Genomic DNA, 15,549 nt, shown 5'->3' on the forward strand with positions numbered 1-15,549 from the left:
ATTTATATATTTATATATTTACATAAGAAAAATCAAACAGGTCACATAAACAGGTGAATCTCCTCTCCCCTCAGCCTGACACCCTCCCACCAAAGTCTCCCTGCACTCCCTGCAGGTGCAGATGTCTGCACTGCGTCCTCCTCGAGACCCGAGCAAGACTGGGGGAAACGTAAGGAATTTGGATGAAGGGAAGCAGCCATCAATCAGCAAAATGCCCAGTCCCACGCTGACTGCCCATCACTTAGAGCTGGCAGCTGGCTCCAGCAAGAAGCAGATGGACAGGGATTTACCCGTTGCCCAGGTCCAAGCTGTGCTGTGAGGCTTTCCCTACAGATCCTTTGCCAAAATGGCTAAAAAGAAGAATTTCCCTCTTGGAAGAGGGCTTAGGAAGCAGCAGGACGGAGGGTTCACACTCGGCTCCTCCACCCACCGCACCCCAACACGCATTTCCCGCAGCTGTGCCCCTGCACCCACCCCACAAGTGCACTGAGAGCCCGAGGGCACCACGGTCTGCTGTCCTGCCCCATAGCCCTGCAGCCCCACACCCGATCCTCGGAGCCACAGCAGCTGCTGTGCCTGAGCTCCTCATCTTCCCCAGCCTGAGATTTCAGGATGAATATTATCCCAGAAAATGCAAGAGAAACACGGAGCAGCTCATCCCTGCACCCGGGTTTCGGAGGAGCTTAAGCTGAACAAAAGCTGCATTTCCACTTGGTCACACCTTGTAAGCACTTGAGATTTAAAGCCCTCTATTTCTAGTTAAGCTCCACCAAGTTTCCAACTTATCTCGCCATTAGTACTTGAGAAGTACCGAGGGGAGGGAGGGCAAAAAGAAGCAGGGAAGGAGAAGGCTGAGCGGCACCTGCACGGATCTGCTGAGACCGCCTTCTGGCGCCCGAACGCCAGCTCTGATGCTGACGGGCGGCGGCGGGGGAACGCTGGTAGTTTCCTTCCATCAGCAAAAGCACGTTCGTAACAGAGCTGAAAACTGGGGCTGAGGAGGGACACGGACCGACCTCCGTCGGGGAACCGGGGAAGACGAGAGGTGACGCCTGGGAGGGCACAGAGGAAGCCGCAATCAGGGCGTCCGCAGGAAGCCGGGAGCTCCCGAGCTTCGCTGTGTGCGGCTCCCAGCCGGGGGTCGCAAGCGCAGCCATCAAAGCTGAGCGGAGAGGAACGCCCGGATATCTGCAGAGCAGGGATGAGCCATCCGCACAGGGATGGAGCCGTCTCCAGAAATGCATCTTGTGCCATTCGGCCGAGCAGAGTCTGCTGTGGGCGCCGGCAGAGCAGCGGTAGCGCGGGGCGCTGATGGCAGCTGAAACAACAGCTGTGTGGGGGGAGAGCAGGCAGCACGAGGAGCTCCAACCCCGAGCCAAAAGCACCGGGAGGATTGGTGCTCACAGCTCCCATCCGCAGAGCTGAAGGAGACTTCAGGGGATGTCGCAAACCCCCGTCGGTTCATCCATAACGCATGCAGAGAACTGAATTGTCTGATAAGAGCTCAAACGTTTTCCCACTGCGTGAAATCTCTTTTAATTCTCAGAAGATTCCATCTCCAAAACTGGGATTAAGGCTGCTGTATGGGCAGGGCGCTGCTGTGAGCGCACCTGAGGCCTCAGCTCTGCAGGAGATGGGGAGCAAGTCCATTGACAGACACGGGTTCCTACAAGACCTCATAAACCCCTCATGTTGCTGAGGAGTGGGAGAACCCCTGAGGTCCAGAGAAGGAATTACCCCCAGTGACAATCAGCCAGCTGGTTCTGAAGGCAGCCATCCCAGTGATTAACAGCTCCAATGCCTTCCATTAGCATCGATTTGACTCCCCTGGTCTCCAACAACAAACAGTTAATAAGAGTAATTTCTGCTGAAGCGAGGGCTAATTGAATACAACACGTGCAAATCTACAGGGCACCTTGTTTTCCTGCAGGCTGGGTGCCCTGCGCAGCTGCAGTGCTGGGAAATTGGGATGTCGCCTGCTCCGAGCCAGCAGCTTCTGAGGGAGGGGAAGCCTCAGCCGCTGCCAGAGCTTGGAGCTTGGCTGGGATGAGCTGGCACGGGGCTGGGAGATGTGTCACGGAGTTAAATAGAGACATGGGACATGCACCAAAGTGGAAGCAGAGCTGTCTCTAGGAAGCAAAGACATCCATGAATGCGGGACTTGGGAAGAGCACGCGCTGTCCAGGGAAGGGAATCTCCTTGGTACAGAGGGACACATGCCCATGCATAAGTGTCTTCCTGGATCAAAACCTAACAAATCAGATTTATAGGGGGAATCATCAAATTGCAAGCTTCATAGTGAAAAGGTCAGGATAGGCTGCTGACACAGGGTTAAGGGAGCCCAGCACTGCCTGGCACTGACATGGTGCAGAGCTGGCACTGCTCACCGGGATGGATGCTGCCTGGGGACAGGACTGGTCTCTGAATCCTTGCACCAGTGGGACACAACCCAAGTGCCACCTCACCTCCAGACCAGGGTGACCCGAGCAGTAGGAACCCACAGGCTGCAGCTCATGTGATCTCCACCACCTCTTCTGGAGGCAGAGGAGCACTTGGAAAGACCCCATTTTGGCACACAGAGATGGCAAAGTAGCAGCTCCATTTAGAATCATCGAATCTTAAAGGTTGGAAAAGGTCACTAAGATCATCTGGTGCAACCATCAGCCCATCACCACTGAGCCACATCTCTCAGTGAGATATCTACTGTTTTGAACACCTCCAGGGATGGTGACTCCACCACCTTCTTGGCCAACAACCCAGCAACTGCCCTCCTGGGATCAAAGTGCTTCTGAACCCCAACCCAGATGGTAGTGGTACCACTGACAAGACTGCATTGGCTGTGCCATCACACGCCTGGCACCTGCAGCAAAGCACGGCAGGACTTCAGCTTTAGATGCTGCTCTGAACTCAAAGCCTCAGCAGGGCCCCTTCCTCCTCCCCCTGAGAACGGCCTCCCGCTGCCATGAGCTGCTCTCCCTGGATGCTGTCCCAAAGAGCCATTCCCCCTCGTCACCCCTCCAATTTGCTTTCAAAAATTAGAAAAAAAAATAAGTGTCTGTAGAGGTCTGAATGATTTCCTCTTCCTTCCCACAGCCCACAGGTTTGGTTCTGCCGAGATCCAAACCCCCACACAAAGCTGCAGCCTCTGCGGCTTTGGACGGCCGGGAGGACCCTCGGGTTGGGACCGTGGCTCCTTCTCATTACAACGGTGAAACGCCGCAGAGACAGCGGCTGAAATTCAAGTGCTGTTCAAACAAACGGAGATGTGGGGGATAGTTCATACCGAGCGAGTTCAGACAAGGAAAATCGGAACAGCCAGGCTGCTCAATGCGAACCAGATTTTAAAAACAAAAACAAAACCCCGAGCCCTTCCTTCAGGAAGCTCTCACCGAATTCTTTCCCCTGCTGAGAAGTTCAGCATCACGCCTCGCGCTAAGCCTCTGCATTTCACTCCAAGGAAGGGCTTGAAAGAAAGGAAAGCAGCACATTGTGGAGTGCAGCCTGGCTCGCCGCCAGGGCCGGGGGGAGCGCAGCACAGGAGCCCTCTGGTTGAGCAGCACATTTTGCTCCCGCGCTATGGCAGAACAAGCTTTTGCAAAGCCCCGGCATCGCTGCGGAGACTCAGCTTCCCTAAGGCGAATCAGTCGATTGGTTCAGCAGCGTACTTAAAATCCCCCAGAGCCTACCCTGAAATCACCTATTTCCCTACCCAAAGCTAACAGTTTCTACCTGCATTTCGCTTCGGCTCCGTAGAAAAACAAGCTCTTTAGCAGTCACATCAATAATCCGCAGCAATCTGCTTGTCGTTTCCCTGATGGAAAATTTCACACCGCTGCCCAGCAGCAGCGACGCGCTGAGCGCTGCCACTGCTCGGCCCTCTGCCTTCCTCCCCCGGCAGAGGCACAGCCTGCACACAGCACAGCACTGCGCCCTGCCAGTGCACCCCGTGCTCACACACACCGGAGCCACGTGGAAGCGGCCCCATGCCGGGCGATGCAGTCAGCCAGGGTGCTGCCCAATGGTGTCTGAAGGAGCTGGGGGGAAACACAGCCCCTGGGCAAACGGCTGTTATAATGATGTTGTTGTGGGTGATCTATAGAGGCGAGGGTTGGGATCGGAGGTTCTGAGGAGGGGAGGGTGAAGCCCTTGGGATGAGGAGCAGGGTGCTCATCTTGGCCTGGGTGACTGATGGAAGAACACGAGCAAACAGCAGGAGCAGGTGGGGAGCAGTGTTTTCAACACCCCCTGGTTCCTATTAATTTCAGTATGCTTTCAGGCTGTTGCCGTCTTCCTAAATATGCCAGCTGACCGTCTTTGGGTGGTGTCAGCTACACAAGTGGCTGTGAGGACTGTCCCAGCCTTCCAGGGACGAAGCAGGGCCCTTCTGGATGCGAAGGCGGGATGCAAAGCCTCCAGAGGAGCTCACTTCTCCCCCCTGGCTGTGGTGGGGACCTCAGCCGACCAGCACCAGGATGCTCTGCCGGTCCCAGAACTGCTGGATCCTACCCAACACTGCTGGGATCCCACAGAACCAGCCCATCCCAGCCCATCCCAGGCCATCCCAACCCTCCTGCAGCACACAGCTGCTGGAGTATCCTCTCTCCTCCAGCACTGTGCCGGTGAGCAACACAATGCTTTTGACAGGGCATCATAAAACATGTCCTGAAAGAATTTATCCTAACACGACTTGGTGTGCCCAGGGCCGCCTTGCGTAAAAAAACAAACAAAACAAAACAGAAAAGGTAAATATTCATTAAATAAGCAGAGAGATTAATATAGAAATTTACAGAGTCAAGTACTCTTTGAGCCCCATCACCTCTTTGCAAACAATCACCAAATGAAGACAAATTTGGTGAGGCTGATACCTGCACATTTAGAAAGGTCTCTTATAAAAGAAAAATCTCATGTTTCAGTGTTTATCATCCCTGCAGAAAGGCCTGGCCCAGCATTTCTCCACTCCAATTCCTGCTCTCATAACTGTCAGATTATGAAACTGCAGACTATAAGCTTCTCAAGTTAACAGAAAAACACCTCTCTGTTCTCTGCCGCCACTCTAAGCAGATGAACTAATAAAAACAGGCTCAGCCATGCACTCTGAGTGCCTGGGAGAAAGGAATCTGGAACAGTAGTAGCTTCAAAATACTGTCAGAGAAAGCAACCACCCACAGGATCTGGAGTCCCCCACGCACATCCGCTTCCTTCACCTTGTTACCAGAAAACCGCCACAAAAATCTGCCTTTTGCCATCTACCTGCCTGCCAGGGCACACTGCTGGTGGGGCAAAGGCCAGGTTTTTCTCCAAGACAAAGAGTTAAGGGCTTGCATTGTTGCCCTTGAGGCAACAAGCCAGGAGCCTAACCACTCCCTCCCTCCGTCCCTCCCTCCATCCCTCCATCCCTCCCTCCAAGCACTCATCCCATCCACCTATCTACCTATCCACCCATCCATCCCATCCCATCCCAACCACCCATCCATCCCAGCAGGACAGTTCCCAGGAGCACAGCAGTACCCTGCAGCAATATCACCTGAAATGCTGAATGGGCGACCAGCTTTGACCTCCTACCCCTGGACAATCCCAGCACAGCAGACCTGCTGTCACTTTCCGTGCACTCAGAAGAGAAATGCAAACTGTTATCAGTTTCTGTAAGCTGTCTCCCTGCAGGTTCCCAGGAGATGAGCTTTATTACTAAACAAACACGGACTCATGGAAGGTTCCCCTGCAGCTCTGTAAGAATCCCTGTGATGAGTGGCTCCCTACCTGTGGGACTACAGGAGCACAGCTACTAATGCATGCTGAAAACAAAGGTTAGCCAGCCAGTCTGCATTAGGACGTCACGGGGAAGGCGCTGGTTTGAAGGGACACATTTAGCACATCCGAGTCTCCCTGGCGTTCAGGCACTGAGGCATTAATGCCATAGGAGGACACAGGATTTGGAGCCACTCTGCAGCCACCACCACCAGCACTGTGGGCAGGGAGGGGACGTCTCCGTATGCAGCAAGTGCAAAATGTGCCAGAATGGGGAATAAACAACAGTGACTCGAGACGCAGGGGGTTCCCAGAAGGGGCTGGCATGGAACAGGGATGGCTGTGGCAGGGACAGCCCCAGCACTCCAAGCAGCTGCTGGGGCCGAACACCAGCATGTGTGCAGCGGGGTTGTGCAGCATCACAGCACCCAGGGTCGTGGCTTCCCCAGCACAAAGCACACACCTGCAGGAACCAGCCCGGCCCAGCCCGTGCAGCATCCGTGGGGCTCCGGGTAGGGGAGCAAAGCATCCATGCACGCAGCCACAAAAGGGACCAGATGGAGCCTTTTGGGAGCAGAGCTTGTCATCCCTATGGAGACACTCCAGAGTGGCAACCTCTTTTCTTAATGACAATATACAAGGAAAAGCTCGGCAGGAGCACAGCCGCCTCTTGCCTGCAAGGACTGCGCTAATAGAGTGGAGGAACAGCCTGCGATGAGTCTATTTTGGATTCATCACACTGCTGCTGGCGCGCTCACCAGGGAGCTGAAGGCATTTGTCACTTCCTCCCCCAGGATGGTAAATTCAATAGACCTTCTGTCTGCGGCTGCACTGACCCCAGCTGCCACGTGGCTGCGGTGCCAGCACGGAGCTGAGCATCCCTGGGATGTGGGATGAAGGATGCGGGATAGAGAGAGGGCAGCCAGCTCACCTGCTCGTGGTACTCGATGCCCATGCTGAGCGTGTTGATGAGGATGGCCACCATGATGCCACGGCCGAAGTATTTGCTGTCCACGATTTTCCGGAAGGTCTCGCACACCACACGCCAGAAGGCCAGCACCCGGCTGCTGCTCCTGGCCCAGGCTCGGCCGCGCTGCGGGTCCCGCTGGTCGCTGTAGTGGGCATCCTGTGTGAACTCGTACACACCCTCGCTGTCCGAGTCTGTCTCGTTGTCTGTCTGCTCGGCCTCGTTGGCCAATGCCTTCAGGCAGTAGGGGCAGCTCTCGGGGCTGCGGGAGCTGGCGTCCAGCTTGGTGCAGGGGCTGGCAATCTTGCAGGAGCTTGGGCAGGGACCTGCAATGCCAACATTTAGGGGAGGGCAGCCCATTAGCCAGGGCAGGAGAATTGCCTATGCACAGTGACAGCAAAATGTTGTGCTCAATACAACAGGCCATGAGAGCCTGCAGAAAGCAATCATCTCCCACAGCCCTGGCACACGGTGCTGCAATTAGCAGAAGCTTCGCCACCAGCAGAACTCCCTTCCTGCTCCCACTGGTTGCAGATGCTCCAAAATCCCCAGCTTCCCCCCGCTCCCAGCTGCCAGGTGGCTCCTGGGATGACAGCAGCAGTGGGATTTTCTCCCCGGCACCAGCTGCAGAAATCCATGCAGCAGCACCAACGCAAACACAGAGCTGCAACAGCTCAGAGCTCAGATCTGGGCATGGGCTCTGGGATGATGAGATGTGGCTTTCCCTGTACGCATCCTGCCTGGAAAGGCCAAATCCTGCAGTGCTCAAGGTCACAGTAGTGGGGTGGGGATGGCATCGGCTGCCTGAGAAAGCCTGGCCTGGAAACACTTCTTGGAGGCTAAATGCATTTGAGCTCAGTTGCCTCATGCTCAGAAAGCTCAAGATGTGGAAGGGGAATGAGCACCTTGCAGGCAAGGTGTCAAACCCTGGCTTTGGGAAAGCTGCACTTCGTTCCTGATGCTACTTCAGTCTTCCTGAGCTGGGGAGTGAAAGGATGTGGGGAACGGACCCTCTGATCACAGGAAAAACAGCATACTGGGAGGAGATTGGGAAGAGAAAGAGAATGGGTTCATTACAAACAATCATTTCCCTTGGATTGGTTGAAACCTCCCTCCTGGTTTGGGCTGAGATGCATTGGGTTGGTTGGAAGATTCCCATTGGCCTCACCTCGAAATCCATCACCTTTATCTGTAACGTGGACTGAAAGGAACCCTGGAAAGGTATAATGGGAAAAGAATGAGGAGGGAGCTCCCATTTCTGCTCCACAGCCCCGTGCTGACCCCAGCCCCGCACTCACCCGTGCTCTGCGTCTCCAGCAGCTTGTGCATGGTGCTGTAGGGCCCAGGTGGGATGTTCAGCCCACTCAGCGTGCTGCTGCCAGCCCCCAGCGCCGCCTCCCCCAGGCTCTTCTCCTTCCGCACCTCATGGGAGGTGCTGGGGTGCACCGTGGGGTACACCTTGCTGCCCATCACCACGCTCCTGGGGATGTCCTCTGGGCTCGGCTGCGGGAGGGCCGCCCGGCAGCGCACCGGCTCCACGTGGCAGTCGGCGTGGTAGATGCTATGGACGGATTCAGTGCCGCTGGCCGTGGCGGTGGGAGCCATGTGGGGGTTTGGGGCCGACGGGGGAAGCATCAGCCGGTTGGTCCCGTTGTGGAGAGAGCCGGCGTCCACGTCGCTGATCTCCGGGCTGGCGCGGGGCGCCCGCAGGTTGCCATTGCCCAGGTGGTAGTGGTGGTGGTGGTGGTGGTGGTGGTGGATGAGGTGGTGCACCGAGGACCTCCTCCTGGAGCGACGCTTGCCAGCGTGCCGCTCAGCCCCCGTTTTGCTGGCAGGGCTGGCCAGGAAGCCCATCCTCACGCCCGCCACCCGGTAGAGCTCCACCAGCTGCTTGCTGCCCTTCCGGGCGACGTACACCAGGTACTTGAGGAGCTCGTCGTAGCAGCTGCCCGGCTCCGAGAAGCTGGCCAGGGTGCTGGCGTTGGACAGGTAGCGCACACGCTGCTCCTTCATCAGCTGGCTCTCGCGCTGCTTCGTCTCGGAGAACTGCGTGGCTATCACCACCAGGCAGAGGTTGATCATGAAGAAGGAGCCCACCTACGGGGATGGGAACCATCAGCCCCAGCCACTCCCACCCCACAGCCCTGCCTGGTCCCGCGTCACCAGGAACACAGACCCCAGTAAGGGCCCCGACCCCCAGGACTCTCGTGCCAGGACTCCGCGGAGGACGTCAGAGATCAAAGGCAGGAGGAGATTATTTTGACAAAAAGCTTTTGCTCTTTTAAGAGGGTGTTCTTCTCTCTCCGCAGACGGCAGTTGTAATTATTGCAATTAGTGGCATTACGATGAATGTGCTGAGCCTTCCTGATAGGAGCGTTTTTTCTGGCAGCGTGTGGGTAGCTTGTGAGCAGATCCCTTTCCCCTGCTAACGGGATTTGCAGGTTACTGTTACGCAAGGGGCATCAGCAGGCTGCATCCACAGCTCAGAGATCCCAGTTCCAGGCTGGCTCCCACCAGGTCCTGCTTTCTGCAGATGCCAGCCTGGACCGCAAAGAATTTCTGATGTACTAATGGGCTCTCACGCACCAACATTACTGCACAGCACCCAGGAAAGCAATGCTTCCCTTCCTCTCCATCCTTATGGAATGCAGAGAGCGAGGGGTTCCTTCATTTTGGGGGGAAGCTAACAGACGAACCACAAAAAGCACTGTAGACAAAACAGCCTTCTCATCAGGGTTTGATGAGGATCAGAAACCCCTCCAATGGCCCAGTGGAGGATGTTCAGCTATTTTGCTGGATTTGGGACAATTAGACAGGAAGAGAGGGACTCGTCTCACTTATCTCAGCCTCACTCAGCACATCTGAGTGAGGCACCTAATGATCTTTTAGAGTTGGGAGAGAAATAGGCGCATCAAGTCTGCAATGCATCTAATTTATTTTGAATGTCTACCTTAGGAGCAGATGAATCACCTCCTAAAGCACCTATTTTTCTCTCCCGATGCTGAAGGGAGTCTAGACAATAAGCTCCCCATCACAGCAGACATTGCTGCTCGCAGCCCATCACAGAGCCCACCCCACAGAGCTCTTTGCAGACTCTGCTGTGAATGGGTGCAGTGATGCTGTGGTGTGGGTGGGCTGTGGGCAGGAATCCTTTCCTCCTTTCTCAGCCTGCGCTCTGATGTTTGGGGCTGCCTCCCCTAAATGTCCCTTCTGCGCCTGCTGGGCTTCTTGGATATGGGGGAACTCCTGGCCAACCTCCCCCCTTCCAGATCTGAAAACATGATGGGGGAAATTTGCCTATTTTAAACTTAAATTCAAGGAGGCAACTATTGGGTTGGGAGAGTGGAGGACAAAGAGAGAGGTGTTAGAAGCAACAGCAAGTGTATCTACCAGAGTTTAAGAGCATCTTTCCTTCACGTTTTCTACCTCTCCCACGTGAGAGCAGCCTTTACATTCACTGTACTCTCTGCCTGCCCCTCCGGGCCACTCCACAACTGCACGTCCCCACGAGGCCACTCACGATGATCAGCAGGATGAAGTAGATGAAGTTGTAGAAGGAGTGTGCATCCATGACGAAGTACATGATGTCCACCCATCCCTCCAGTGTGATGACCTGGTGAGGCAGAGGGGGAAGACAAACCCATCACAGCTGCATCACAACCCCAAGGGAGCAGGCAATGTCACTGCTGGCTGGCTCCGTTCTTACATCCATAGCTGGTCCCCGAGCAGTGCCAGACACCGAGGAACCAAAAAACATTTCCATTCAGACCAGTCCCACGTTGCCTCTGCCCACAGCAAGGGCTGCATTCAGCCCTTCTTTTCCAGATGGACTTAAAGACAACTACAGCACAGTGCAGAAGGAAGAGCACAGTCCTCCTGCACCCACAGCACTAGGACCAAGCTTTTATCCATGGAGGCATCTGAGCAAGCACCACGTTGTCTCCCTGCCATTTCCAGCACCTTTACACTACTACTATACAAGTACAGCCTCAGGATTGTGGTCACAGCCCCATAAGACATGGGGAGGAACAACCCCTGCCCCACAGGATGGTTTCCATGCCAGCTCACCTGAAATATTGCAATCCAGGCATAGCCGATGTTATCGAAGTTGATAGCGCCCTTGAAGGGGTTGTGCTCCCCGGCAGAGCAGTTGGTGTAGTACTGGTTCCAGTTGACACAGGACGTGTTGGTGGTGTCGTTGTAGGAGTAGTAGTCCAGGGTGCACTCCAGGCCCTCCTCCCTGCGCGTCGGGATGCTCCGGCAGTAGCGCATCCCATTCTCACGGGGTTGGGAGCAGATGAAGGGGTTCTCATCTTCATTCTCAGTCTGGTAGTACCGCTCCAGATCCACTGTGTAGGGGCTGCAAGTGGACAGAAGGGCTGAGGTCTGTACAACGGGTGCAGGCAGCCTGGCATGGTGACAGCTGTAGCAGCTATAAATTCTAATGTCTTTCATTCTGCATTTTAAAGGGCTGTTGGTGTTATGGAGATTCCTTACATCTGGAAGTGCAATGCTGTGACTGGGGGCACTGAGAGGCTTAGCCCAGCAGGGCTGCTCTGAAACATCCTTGCTGCAGTAAGATGGGAATCAGTTCACCATAAGCTCCTGTATCTCCCATCCTCCTGGAGATGCTGAGCACAGCGTGAGGACATCCACATGCAAGGACCTCCCAGGTTCCTAAAGCAGTGCCTTCCCAGTGCCTGCTCAGCCATAGGTAAGCTGTAAATTCCCTCCAAGGGTGGCCTCACCATAGCAAGCATGGCAAAAACTCGCTGGGGATATGGAATAACCCACAGCTGGCCCAAAGCTCCCCGTCTGCCGAGCAAGGATCCGTCTCCTTAATGCCACCAGGACTCCCACTAAAGCTTGCAAAGACACTTTGAAGCCTGGTTCAGCCCAGTTAATTCCTGCAGAATTGCCTTTAATGCTGTTCAAAGCTCATCTAAACCCCTGGAATTCTGGCTCAATTAACCAGCACCCAAACCCATCACTTAGTTGTAGTTTTTCTAAGAGCAGAGCCCCTCAGCTTTGCTGCTGTTTGCTTTGCAGGGCATGACTCTTGGCTGTCCTGGGAGGGCACAGCCTGCAAGAGGGCTGCTGCTCATGTCGGGGATGCATGGAGAGGATAAGAGGTGCCCCATGCCAGCTTCAGGCTGGAGAGCCCATCGTGACCCTGCTGTGTGCAAGGCAGAGATTTGGGGCTTATAGGGTCAGCTCTGAGGAGTACGTTTGGAGCAATGCACTCACATTGAGCAGCTTTGCTAAATGTATGACCAGCTCCATCAGCCTCCCCGAGGGTGTCGGTGAGACAGCAAATGCCAGACCAACAAACACCACCAGCTGCTGAGCAGGGTTCAGATCTCAGCGCCTTGACAAATGCAGAAAAGGTCACAGTTAATGATATGCTGCATTTACAAAGCCCGAGCTCTTTGTCCTGGCGGTTCTTCGGAGGCTCTTATCAATCACACAGCTTCCCCAGCACCGACTAAGGGCTAAGGGCAGCTCGGCAGGACACAAATGGCAAATTGTCACAGCAAGCTGTGCTGGGGACGTGGTGGCATTTGGGAGCGGGGAGCACGCAGAAGGATGGGCTTATTGATGGCGGATGCCACGGACTCACATGCTGAAGTTCTCAGGGAGGAAGCAGCGGTTCCTGAGCAATCCTGCCCACAGCTGGACCCCCACGATGCCGAAGATGAAGAAGACGAAGAAGCAGAGCAGGAGGACGTTCCCCAGCATGGGCAGCGTGTCCAGCAGCAGCGTCACCAGGATGCGCATACCTGAGGCGAAGGGAGCGGTCATCCAAGAGGGACATTCTCTGTTCCACCCACGGCCCCCACTCTCCTCATCCTCCCCACCGCAATCCCTGCGGTCCCAAACCCCACCGAAGACCCACCCATCCCAGCCCCGCTGCAGGGCATCCAACCTACCTCCCCCTCTCTCTCCTACCCTTCATCTCCCACCCCAGGTTCTCTTTCCCTCTGGAAGTTTTCTGCCAATTGCCAATTTCCCCAGATCCCATTCTGACATGCCCTTGCTCATCTGTATTTCTTTCCACATTTGGGATATATTAAAATTCCCTTCCTAATTCCCCTCATCCACCCTAAATCCTCTCTCTTCCTCAAAACACAAGCAGTTTATTCTCACAAGTTCAGGAACAGCCAGTTCTGTAACAAAGACAAATTGATGGTGACTCCGACTTGACATTTACACACAAAAAAATTGATTTCATCTGACATCTCTGTAATATTCAGCTCATCTCTCTCCTTCTTTCCCATCTTCTGCATTCTCTCACTCACTAATATTGATTCTCATTTAAGGAAAGTCTCACTGTTGCACCCTTCGCTTTGATACTTCAGATGTTTTCTCGCTTCCTGCTGCTGTCATCTCCTCCATCACGTTTTCCTTCTCCTCCTCTACTGGGGAGAAACCGCCACACGCAGCTCCTAATTAACTGAAACGACTTTCCGTGGTTACTGCATTTATCATCATATAAGACTCTCTTCTCCCTGCTCCCACCTTACACTTCTATCCCTTCGCAGCAGCACAGAAGCCAAGACAGACTACCTGGGATGTGAAAATGCATTAAGTGCATTACATCCCCAGTTAGACAGTGGCAGATGATTCAGCCATCCATCAGCTCAGCAGCTGGGAGAAAACACTGCTATCAGGAGTCTGGAGGTGCTGCACTGACTGAAAGAGCAGCAGAATCTGGGTTAAGCATACGAGTCAGGGCCAGAGAAAGAAGTGGAGTCCTGGCACCTCCAGTATGAAGGGACAGAAGTGAGACCAGTCTGTTCTCATCTATGCACTGGGTGAGCTCAGGGAACCTCAGTTCATAGAGTCATAGGATGGTCTGAGTTGGAAGGACCTCTAAAGCCACGTGGTTCCACTCCCTGCAATGAACAGGGACACCCCCAGCTCCAACAGCCCCGTTCTTAGGACAGAAAAGAGATCATTTCTAGAGGGCAAGCATTTAGAATCACAGACCATCCCCAGTTGGAGGGGAACCACAGGAGCTGATACAGCTACAACAGGAGATTGGAAGCATCCGTGTCTGTTCTTCCACCGACAGGGCGTAGACACAAAGAGTTTGCATCCCCGGAGGAGCAAAGCCCAACTTACTGGGGACTCTGTTAATGGCCCGGAGCGGCCGCAGGACGCGGACAGTGCGCACCGCCGAGAAGCTGACGTTCTGCAGGTCCAGTGAGTACTCCAACATCCTGCAAGGCACAGCGGGGTGGTCAGAGGGAGCAGCACAAACATCATCACCCCAGCACCGTGTGCCTGCTCCCCACTGAGGGCTTTGCTCCCATCAGGAAAGTTTGCCAGAGGAATTAATTAAGGGTTATCTGCACATCAGAATAAAGTCGATGAGTGAGGACGCCCCACACCAGCTCACACAGGTGCAGTCTTCTCTTCTCCTCTCCCTCCCGCTCTGCTTGCTTTTGCACAGGATCCAGGACAGAAAGTCCCTGCACACTGCAGAGCTTACAACAACTGCTTGTTTGCAGTGCCCAGCTCAGGACACCACACCATGACTCTGCCCAGGGCTGCCTGCTGCTGCTCACCATCCCCATGCTCGTACCCAGCCGTGCCCCATCCCTGCAGCACCGGGATCCCGCAGAGCCCCCAGGAGCTGTGCACAGAACACTGCAGTGAGGCACAGCCAGGCGCACACAGCAGCACACGGGCTCCCACTGCCCGGGCAGTCACAGGACACTCCATCCAATCCCAAAACTATCAAGTTCCAGTTCCAAGATGGTTGGGTGGTTCCTTCCCTCCAGTTTTGATGGTCAGAGCCTCATTTCAGCCTCAGAGTATTCAGATGAGCCTACACGTTAGCTCTTACACAGCACTGCCTTCTCAGTTGCTGCTGCAGCTGCTTTGTGGCTGGTGTTTGCCCATCCCATACACTGATGCAGCACACCTCTCCTCCTGCATTCCGCACAGCCAGGCAGGCGCAGCTCCCCCGGCCCCACGGCACAGGATCCCCTGCCCACAGCCATGCGCAGGAGGGACCAACTCTGTCCCGGTACCCAGGCAAGGGACGTGGAGATGTCACTGTGCTGCGAGGTGACAGGTGCAGTTACCAGCACATCACATCCCCGCACGGAAAATCCGCCGTGCAGAAAGCACAAATGTCATCTCTGCTCCAATGTGAAGGCACAGTCACAGCTCCACGCAGACAAGTGCCCGGGGAAACTCAAGGTGCAGAAAAATGCTTGGTGCTAAATAGAACAGCTCTGTACCAAGTGCTGAGCCTCAGCCAGAGTGTCTCAGAGAGAAAGCAGAGCATTTAGGACTTCCTAAGAACACAAAGAGCATCTGCACAGCCAGACACACCCGGAGTGCTGTGGGATGCTCTAAGGCGCCAGTGGAACCTCTGTGCTGCTCCCAGAGGGAAGGCTCCAGGGACAGACAGATGGACAGACCAACAGATAGGCAGACAAGGTGTACAAGGGACAACTCATGAGGGGCTTCCTCTCATTTAGAGGAGGTGCAGAGCGCTCTGAGCTGCCCCCCAGCTGGGATGTGACACAGCTGGCGACAGGAGCGAGGTGACAAGAGCGGGTGACAGCCACTGCACACACCCAGCTACACAGCACAGCATCCCCAGAGCGGGCAGAGAAGCGCTGCTATCTACAAAGCACAGTGATTGGTAGGTAATATTAACCCATGGAAAAGACAGAGGGAAATGTTTTGCGGTGTCACACCTTCAAAAAGCCACGGTGACATTTCCTTCTGGCCTGCACAGGCACTGCTTTTTGAGCCTGGCTGAGGGCTGTCTTCAGACAGCAGAGCATGGAGCGGAGCTCTGTGCCATGGCCACAGCT

At 54.9% G+C, this 15,549-nt stretch overlaps 1 protein-coding gene across 1 annotated transcript in view; it reads right to left on the minus strand.

Annotated features, from left to right (window-relative positions):
- CACNA1G (calcium voltage-gated channel subunit alpha1 G) overlaps nucleotides 1–15,549 on the minus strand; it is a gene marked incomplete at its 5' end in the record, with an annotated part of 82,336 nt that overhangs the window by 63,580 nt on the left and 3,207 nt on the right. Inside the window, 7 exons of the mRNA XM_031556388.1 lie at nucleotides 6,677–7,038; nucleotides 7,881–7,925; nucleotides 8,011–8,809; nucleotides 10,233–10,325; nucleotides 10,781–11,072; nucleotides 12,333–12,492; nucleotides 13,838–13,935. Of these exons, the coding sequence (XP_031412248.1) occupies nucleotides 6,677–7,038; nucleotides 7,881–7,925; nucleotides 8,011–8,809; nucleotides 10,233–10,325; nucleotides 10,781–11,072; nucleotides 12,333–12,492; nucleotides 13,838–13,935 (1,849 nt within the window). The remainder of the gene's footprint in view (nucleotides 1–6,676; nucleotides 7,039–7,880; nucleotides 7,926–8,010; nucleotides 8,810–10,232; nucleotides 10,326–10,780; nucleotides 11,073–12,332; nucleotides 12,493–13,837; nucleotides 13,936–15,549) is intronic.

This window comes from Meleagris gallopavo, chromosome 20, assembly GCF_000146605.3.
Source record: "Meleagris gallopavo isolate NT-WF06-2002-E0010 breed Aviagen turkey brand Nicholas breeding stock chromosome 20, Turkey_5.1, whole genome shotgun sequence".
Classification (NCBI taxonomy): domain Eukaryota; kingdom Metazoa; phylum Chordata; class Aves; order Galliformes; family Phasianidae; genus Meleagris; species Meleagris gallopavo.